The sequence below is a fragment of the Leuciscus leuciscus genome, assembly GCF_965113295.1.
Source record: "Leuciscus leuciscus genome assembly, chromosome: 19".
Taxonomy (NCBI): Eukaryota; Metazoa; Chordata; class Actinopteri; order Cypriniformes; family Leuciscidae; genus Leuciscus; species Leuciscus leuciscus.
Window position 1 is genome coordinate 23,749,250 of NC_138743.1, and position 9,780 is coordinate 23,759,029.

The following is a 9,780-nucleotide window of genomic DNA, read 5'->3' on the forward strand; positions in this document are numbered from 1 at the left end:
AACCACTGGCATCATCTGATTTGACGCTCTACTGACCAATCACCGCATGCTGGGGGCGGTGCTCAGACCACCTGGAAAATACATGCAAAATATAATGACAAATCGTAAGCGTGCAAGTAGTGAGAAAGGTCGCATAACGAATACAAGTCGAATGAAATGACAGTTTATTAGACCGCGTTAATGCATGTTTTTTATGTTCGTCCGTTGTGAATACAAATAAAAGCATTTACCAAAGGAAAGTCAAGAAACAAGCTCCATGCTCTCTTAAACTCCTTTGAAATTAGGCGACTCGTGATTTAAAAAGCTGTCGGAATGGATCCGTTGTTATATTTGGGTGGGTTTGTTGTTTTGTTTTTATTATGGATTAAAGTAAAGGGCTTGGAGTACGTGATAATACACCAGAGATGGATCTTTGTTTGTCTCTTTCTCCTCCCCTTATCCGTCATCTTTGATGTGTACTATTACCTGCGCGCGTGGATCATCTTCAAGATGTGCTCAGCGCCCAAACAGCACGACCAGCGAGTCAGAGACATCCAGAGACAGGTAACGGAAAAACCTCATGCTTCAGCTTTTTCATAGAGCCTGGGATTTTTATACTGTACGTTCATGTTTTCATATATTATACTTCAATACTGCACTTAAGAAAATCAGGATCTGATTGCATTTTTCTGTTCAATATTTATTCAGTAGGCTAGCCTACATCAGTGAGATTGATCATACATTATGCAGTAAAATTAGATATTCATGTAAAGCCTAATACTAATGAATATGCATGAAAAACGTGAAATGTGCCTTATCTATTAAGCGGGTGACTCTTTAAAGAATTCTGATAAAAAAAAAAAATAGAAAAAAACGGTATACTAAAAGGTAGCAAGGATCGTCCCCATACCGGTCGCGGTGACATATGGGGTGACACAGGGCGTGGCCAGAAGGTAGTGACACGCCCCCTACTATTCGACCTAACAATAACAGCTTTGGTGCACCTGTCATGGCAACTAAAAGTAAAACACTTTAAAATCGTTTCTGGTAATTGAAATAAAGCTAAAATATAAATATTATAAGGCAAATTAGAACGGAAATAAAGTACATAAGTTTCTAAAACTGAAATAAAAATAAATTAATGCTACATAGAAATATTAAATAACAAAAAACTAACTAGCACATAACAAAATTACCAACTCTGAAACTTAAAAAAAAAAGTAAGCTAAATCGTAATAAACACTATAACATTATATAAATAATACTAAAATAACACTGAGGTGCACAAATATGAATATGTCAGACTGATAAAAAAATAGACTAATTACTCAGTAAATGACATCACTTTTGGTCATGACCGAATCAAATTGAACTTGAAATTACTTGAAACATAGTAGTATGTGAAAGATATACAAGATAGTGTAGCTGTTTTATTGTGGTTATTGCTGAATAAATGTAAAAAAAAAAAAAAAAAAAAAAAAAATTAAATATTAAGAATGCATAAACTTGATGAGACTTTGATGCAATTTGATTTCAATAAAATGTGATGATTTCAATGTTTCAGGTGCGAGAATGGAAAAAAGACGGGGGAAAGAAGAAATATATGTGCACAGGTCGTCCAGGATGGTTGACTGTGTCCCTCAGGGTGGGAAAATACAAGAAGACGCACAAGAACATCATGATTAACATGATGGACATCCTGGAGGTGGACACAAAACGGCAGGTAGCTGTTGCCAAACATGCTTTTTTTAAACAACAAAATTGTTTAGATATCTTCTCCTCATTAAAAGTTTGGAAAGAAAATGCTTTCAGTGGACAGTGAAAATGTCTGTAGATAAGAATTTCAAAAATAATTTGCATCATATGTGATTATTAAAGTTAATGTAAAGAGAGGTAATGTACCAAATCAAGCGTTTACCAATTTTCCAGGTGGTGCGTGTTGAACCTTTAGCTAACATGGGTCAGGTGACCGCTCTGCTCAACGCTATTGGCTGGACACTGCCTGTGTTGCCTGAACTTGATGACCTCACAGTTGGTAGGTTATGAGAGAGAATTTCTAATCAAACAAATGTTTAAAGTGCCTTTTTATCATGCTTTTTTGGGGGGGATATTATCTTTCATGTAGTGTGATATAGCTGTTTGTGAATATAAAAGGTCAGCAAAATTTAAAAGATCAAAGTGCATGATAGATTTCCCAAGAACCAATTTTATAACTGCCTGAAACGAGTCGTCAGCAATTCCAGCCTTACTTCCTGCACGAACCTACGTAGGTTTGCATAATTTGCATAATGTCAGTGTATGTTCTCCATTGGCTGCCTGCGATCAACGTCAACTTTGACCCTCAAACACCGTAGTTGTAGCTGAGTGTTGTCGACATGTCAAGAATACGCTTTTGTACAGCGTTATGAAAGCAAATCCACTTTGCATGCACTTCAAAAGGAAAAGGACATTCACATCACTGTGTAAACAAGTGCCTCCGAAGCTGAAATTCAGCTAGTATATTTGCAGGGAAAAGCACATGACTATCTGGATAAATTCAATAATACGTGCACAAAAAGGGTTCACATACTTTTCCCAGCATCCGTGTGTTAAGCCTAGTTGTTTGTTACTAAGCCTCAGATTACAGCAAACTCTTATTTGTGTGGCGTCTAGATGCATTTGAGCATTTTCTACTCAGCACACAGTAACGCTTCTCTCCATTTAGATGAAGATTGTAAATCATCTCTGACCTGAATAATCTCTCCCTCTCTTTCCGCATGTTCCGCAAGGGATTTGTTTAATGTCTCTGAGCACTTGCAGATATTCGCTTTCTTTAAATGGAGCATAACGTTCTCTCCTGATCAATATTATATGCCATGTGTGGTGCATCAGAGGCTGCTCCTAATTAGGTTTCAATGAGGCAGATTAGATTTGGGGCGGATACGGGTCCTATTGCTGAAAGTGTTTATAGATCCCAGAAAGGAGTGCTCATTGGCGGAGAATTGTTTTATACTCTCTCTCCTTCAAATTCATTTGTAATTCTGTAGAGACACCGTGCTTAGTAATAAGACATGGGAAAGGTGTGTTGTTTTTGTGAAGTGTTGGACGATAGGAGATATTTCTGGCCACATGTATTGATTCCTATATCTTTGAAACCATAAGCACCGTATCAAAGCAATAGTTTTATACAATACCATTTCTAAAAGCAGTTTAGAGCTGTGCATCTGCAATCAAAGGTCAGTTATTTGGACTTTTGATCCTTTCTTTTTAGCTCCCAGTTGGCACTTTTTCAAATTTGCTTACCAAATATATTATCAGTGTATTTTTCAAGTGTTTGAAAGTGTCTCTCGTGATTCAGGTGGGCTGGTAATGGGAACAGGCATTGAGTCTTCATCTCACATCTATGGCCTGTTCCAGCACATTTGTGTGGCCTTTGAGCTGGTGTTGGCTGATGGTAGTCTGGTCCGCTGCACTGAGGTGAGTCCATTGTTACAGAGTATATAAAATGCACACACATAGATGGGTTAAAAATCTTTATTAAAACAAAATTCTCGCTCACAGAAAGAAAACTCTGACCTGTTCTATGCCGTTCCTTGGTCCTGCGGGACTCTGGGGTTCCTGGTTGCGGCGGAGATCCGGATAATTCCAGCTCGAAAATGGGTGAAGCTTTGTTACGAACCTGTACGAGGCTTGGATGCTATTTGCAAGAAGTTTGCAGAGGAATCAGCCAATAAGGAGAACCAGTTTGTGGAGGGACTGCAGTACTCTCGGGACGAGGCCGTGATTATGACGGGCACCCTGACAGATTATGCAGAGCCTGACAAGGTGATAATGAAAATTCTGTTATCTGATTGTTTTTTCTTAGAATTTTTTTATGGCCCACTTATTGAAGCTTGTTTCTGCCATGGATAAAAAAAGAAAAAAAAGAAGGTAATTGAGAGTTGAAGGTAATTTTATCTCACAATTCTGACTATTTTTCTTGCAATTACAAGTTTATATTTCACAATTCAAAAAAAAAAAAAAAGTCAGAATTGCTTGTTAAACACATTTGTGAGGGAAAAGTCAGAATTACATGTTAAACTCACAATTGTGATAAAAAAGTGTGAATTCTGTTAAACTCGCAATATTGAAAAAATGTCAGAATAACAAAAAGTCAAAATTGCATAAAACTTGCAATTGTGATTAAAAAAAGTCTGAATTCTTTGTAAAACTTGCAATTGTGAGAAAAAAAATTGAAATTGCATGTTAAACTCGCAATATTAAGAAAGAAAGTCTGAATTCTGTGTCAGTCAAAATTCGAGAAAAAAAGTCAGAATTGAGTTTTTAACTGGCAATATTGAAAAGAAAAGTCAGAAATGTGTGTTAAATTTGCAATTGTGAGAAAAAAAAAAGTCAGAATTGAGTGTTAAACTCACAATTGTGAGAAAGTCCAAATTCCATGTTAAACTTGAAATTCTGAGAAAAAAATTCTGAATTCTGTTAAACTTGCAGTTGAAAAGCAAATTAGATTTGAGTTTCAAACTCGCAATTCTGAGGAAAAAAGGCAGAATTGAGTTTTAAACAAAATTCTGAGCAAAAAGGTCAGAATTGAGTGTTAAACCCACAATTCTGAGAAAAAAAGGGAGAATTGAGTGTTGAACTCACAATTTTGAGAAAAAAATTCTGAATTGTGAGATAAAAATTTGCAATTACCTTTTTTATTTTTTATTTTCCGTGGTGGAAACAAACTTCACTTGCCTGTTTATTGGCAACGGCCCACTTTCTCAATGACACTCGTGTGATTATTATGAAAACATTTACAATTAAACCCCATTGCTTTATCATTCAGATTCTTTTTCTCTCTGTCTTTCCCTTTGTCTGTTAGACAAACTGTATAGGTTACTATTTCAAGCCGTGGTTCTTTCGGCATGTGGAGGGTTTCCTCAAGCAGAACCGTGTAGCAGTGGAGTACATTCCTCTCCGGCACTACTACCACAGACACACCCGCAGCATTTTCTGGGAACTACAAGTAAATTACTCAACAAAATCACCCAATTATATGCCTTTTTTCATATTTGTTTTTCAAGAAATAATAACAGTAACTGTCATCATCTTGCTTTGCATTTGGGATATGAATAATATCAGACTCTTATTGAGACAGTCATAGTTTTAACTTTCAATTTGGCTTTTGGTTTGTGGTGTACTGTACACTTCAAATGCATCAGGAGTTTGAAACACTTAGTCAGACACATGCTTCCTCCTCTATGGGTTGCATTAGCGTAAGCATCTTTCATTTGTCCCATAATGCATAGTTAAAGAGACAACTGTTATTCTTCTCTTCCATCTTAATAAAGCGACGTCTCTCGCTCTCTCTCTCTCTCTTAACCCTTCTGTCTCACTCTCAAACATTCTCACACACAGTTTTGATGCATTATATCCACTGAAGCCTTCCATTAGCTACAGGAAGCATGCGTTGTCTGTTGATTGGCAGCACTAGTCTAACATTACTCAATAAATTATGCAGCAAAAGCTCAGGTCAGGAGTGTGTTTTGACTTTCAAACATGAATTTTGTGATCATAAAGAATGCTGTACATGTACACATATTCTTGCATTTGCTAACAGCACTTCCTGTAATATTCGTGTAAACACTCATAGGTCAGCCCATTTCTTTTCTGTCTTATTCTATATCTTGTTCCCCTTTACTTTTTCATCTATCAACCATGTAAACTTACCATCACATTTCCTTCCACCATTTTGTCTGTTTTTCAGGACATCATTCCGTTTGGGAATAACCCGTTGTTCAGGTATGTGTTCGGCTGGATGGTTCCTCCTAAGATCTCTCTGCTGAAGCTCACGCAGGGAGAGACCATCCGCAAACTGTACGAGCAGCACCATGTGGTGCAGGACATGCTGGTCCCCATGAAACACATCAAGAACTCCATCCTCCGCTTCCACGAGGACATACACGTGAGACACACAAACACACACAAACATGTGGTGACAAATTGTTGGCTAATATTATAAATCTGTACTTTTTTGTCTGTTATTTTTCATCTTAAACATGCTAAAGTTTTAAAACAGAATTCTTTATTTATTGTAAAAAGCAGGCATCAAAATATATTTGTTTATATGAAAGTCTGTTCCGGTAATGCTCACCACAGACTTTATTTTGCTCAAAAATCGAAAGCTGCTATTCTGAAAACACATTAGAAATTCTCACGGGAACCCATGACTCAAAAAACTAATTCTCTTCCAGACTACAAACTGAACAGCTCTAAAGCAGCCAAATCAGAACAATGTAAAAAGGGCCAATACACTCACACACATACTGTATATTACATTTTAACATTTCTGTTTTCCATTTTAATGTGTTCAAAAGTGTAATTTATGCATGATAAATTGAATTTTCAGCATCATTACTCCAGTGTCACATAATACTTGTATTAATGTTGAAAACAGTTTTTGCTGCTTATTTATGTGAAATCTTCTTTCGGGATGAATAGAAAGTTTACAGCATTTATTTGAAATATAAATCTTTTGTAACATTATCAATGAAACTGAAAACCTTAAAACTCACCTTTGATAACCCAAAAAGTTTTGTTTTTTTTCATATTTAAAATTCTTCATGCCTTAAAATAGTTTGAATGTAACTCTAAACCCTTGCGGATTAGATATAATATAATATAATATATGCGGATTATTATTATTTTTTTATCCAGTAAGAAAACGTGCATAAAGTATGATGGAATCACATTTACCAAATAAATTCTTCGATACGCATCAAAAATGTGACTTTGCACAAGAGTAATGATTCTGAAAAATTCAGCTTTGATCACAAGAATATATTACATTTTCAAATATTTTCAAAAAGAAAAGTTATTTTAAATCGTAATAATATTTCACAGTATCACTGTTTTGATTAATTTTTGTTCAAATAAATGCAGCCTTGGTGAGCATAAGAGACTTCTTTCAAAAACATAATCAAATAACTTGACTGATCCAAAGTTTTGAATGATAGTGTATATGCAATGTACTACATTTAGTGCATTTTCTCATGGTGATGTGTGTTGTAGGTGTATCCTCTGTGGCTGTGTCCCTTCATGCTGCCCAATCAGCCGGGAATGGTGCATCCTAAAGGAAATGAAGATGAACTGTATGTTGATATCGGAGCGTATGGGGAGCCCCAAGTCAAACACTTTGAAGCCAAATCATCCACGCGCCAGCTGGAGAAGTTTGTTAGAGAGGTTCATGGGTCAGTTATCACTTTTCACCTTTCCATTAGTTGGCAAAGACTGGCCTAAATTTCAATAACCATGTTTTGAAATTCTGTAAAATTGTAAGTGATAAAAGTCTTTAAAACATTATTGTCACTGAAATACCCGGGTATTTTATAACACAGCACTTCCATATCTAGATTCCAGATGCTGTATGCTGATGTATACATGGAACGACAGGAATTCTGGGAGATGTTCGATGGAACACTGTATCATAAACTCAGAGAGCAGCTCGACTGTAAAGATGCATTTCCTGAAGTATTTGACAAAATCTGCAAGTCTGCAAGACACTGAATCAAAGCAAACCTGAAAGGTGTGACCAGCAAAACAGCCAAATAAACTGTACAACGCTTTTGCTGAAGAACATGAGCACATTGGGGCAGATACAGGGCAAATACTCTTATTTCTTGAAGGAACACCAGCTAAGTTTCAAATTTCAACTCCTATGTCTGTATTTGAGACAAAAAATAAAGGCCCTTATTATTTTAATTTTTTTTTAAGTTTAACATAAGATTCACTTAATATATGGTGCTTAACAGATCAGTAGTTTATGAACATTCAAATGTGAATAAATATAAATTATAAATGAAACTATTTTAGAAAACGTTGACTAATGATCTGTTAAGCATCATATGACCAACATTTATTATAAGAGCTATACTATTGAAGCTATATAGGACTAGAATATATATATATATATATATATATATATAACGTTTTCTAAAATAGTTATTTATATATATGTATCATTTTTTTATATAAAGACAAGCTCGCAATTGCTACTAGAAACAATTTCAGAATTGTGAGAGAAAATAACATCTTTTTTTATTTCATGCTGAAAATGAGCTTCCATAATTACCAATGATTATTAAAACAAATGAAATTTAAGAACAAATTCTTTATTTTCCTACGTTGTCAATGTTTCCTACCTCACACTAGATGTCTTAACAATATCTAACATACTGATTTATTTTAGAGGTGTGTTGAAAGGGATATTTTATATACTAAAAACATTAAAGCATTTAATATACGCCTGGCACCGTTTGTGAATGTGTTTAGCATTTGTTTTCGACCCATAATGTACCACTTTTTAATATCAAAAATATATTTGTGCGTATTATGAAAGTTATTCAGTTACATAGGTTAGTATTTTGTCTAAAAACATAAGCCATTATTTTTTGATCTAAATATCATATGTGTGGCCTTCTGAACTTGTTTTTGCCCTTTTATACTGTTCACACAGTATATATTCTGTATTTGTATTTTCAGTGTGCTGGATGTCACATACTTAGCAGTCTCAAAATATCCATTAAAATGAATAATTTAAACCATACAGACTGTCCTGCTGTTGATGTCATTGAATTTTGCTTTGATCAATATAAATGTTCAGTATCTAATAATGGAGCTTCCGCAGAGTTTTTTTCTGGTTTTGATGGCAGTGCTTAATGTGTATGGGCTGGGATGGAGTGGATTTATGCCTGAAGAATATATACCATATAAAAACTATCATCCATCTTGCCCAAATGAACATTAACTGCTCCCAGTCTCTCCCTGTAACATGATGCCGGCACTTTATGATAATACCTTGTTGAGCAGTCACCTCCATATCATATTAATTAAATATCTTTGCTTCAAGAGAACATTTTTCTTTTTTTGGCAACATTATAATATCCCTCCAAAACTAAACCATCATACAAATCTTCACTAATATCTATCATCACTCATTAAAATGCACATAAATGATGGAAAACGCTTAAGGAAACACTTCTCCCATGTCTCCCTCTAGTGACTGAATTATACCTTCAAGTCTTTTCTTTAATGGTCCCACATGCCTATAAAACTGCCTGGTGAAATGTTGCCAGATTAGGGTAAGAGAAAAGGTTCAGTCACAACATTGACAATCTATGTATTTTGAGTGCATAAATAGCATTCTATCTATCTATCTATCTATCGATCGATCAAACTTACAAAGCATCAAAGCATTTATTTGATCAAAATATGGCACAAGCACATTATTTCACAAAATAAGGTTTCTTAGATTTCAAATGTGAGGCAATGGATTCATTGTTCAAAATGAATCAGCATGTATCCACGATTTCTGATCCTTCGGAAATCATTTTAATATGTTGATTTGACGCTCAACAAACATTTATTATTATGTTGAAAACAGTTGTGCTATTTTTATTCTTTTTTTTTTTACTGTGATACATTTTTATGGATTCTTTGATATACACTTTTTCAAAGAACAGCATTTATTTGAAATAGAAATCTTTTGTAACATTTTAAAAGTCTTAACTGTCACTTTTGATCAATTGAATGCATCCTTAGTGAATAAAAGTATTAATCTCTCTCTCTCTCTTTTAATCTGTCCACAAATGTTTGAATATTGTTTTCACAAAAAAAAGTTAAGCAGCAAAAACAATTGTTTTCAACATTGATAATAAGAATAGTAAATGTTTCAAAGAATCAAAGAATGATTTCTGAAGGATCATGTGACACTGAAGACTGGAGTAATGATGCTGAAAATTCAGCTTTGCCATCACATAAATAAATTACATTTAAAAATAT

General features: G+C 34.7%; 1 protein-coding gene across 1 annotated transcript; it reads left to right on the forward strand.

Annotated features, from left to right (window-relative positions):
* The first annotated feature begins 90 nt into the window (after positions 1-90).
* dhcr24 (24-dehydrocholesterol reductase) lies at positions 91-8,545 on the forward strand. Its single transcript, XM_082146858.1, has 9 exons — positions 91-543; positions 1,544-1,702; positions 1,909-2,014; positions 3,317-3,435; positions 3,520-3,783; positions 4,823-4,966; positions 5,708-5,905; positions 7,012-7,190; positions 7,353-8,545. The coding sequence occupies exons 1-9, from the start codon at positions 313-315 to the stop codon at positions 7,504-7,506; spliced, it is 1,554 nt and encodes a 517-aa protein (XP_082002984.1). The 5' UTR covers positions 91-312; the 3' UTR covers positions 7,507-8,545.
* The last annotated feature ends 1,235 nt before the right edge of the window (positions 8,546-9,780 follow it).

Excerpts from the sequence above, each read along its gene's own strand:
- dhcr24 (XM_082146858.1), top strand. The coding sequence starts at position 313 with ATGGATCCGTTGTTATATTTGGGTGGGTTTGTTGTTTTGTTTTTATTA. Across the intron at positions 2,015-3,316 it reads ACTTGATGACCTCACAGTTG|GTGGGCTGGTAATGGGAACA; the intron begins GTAGGTTATGAG and ends CTCGTGATTCAG. Across the intron at positions 7,191-7,352 it reads TTTGTTAGAGAGGTTCATGG|ATTCCAGATGCTGTATGCTG; the intron begins GTCAGTTATCAC and ends TTCCATATCTAG.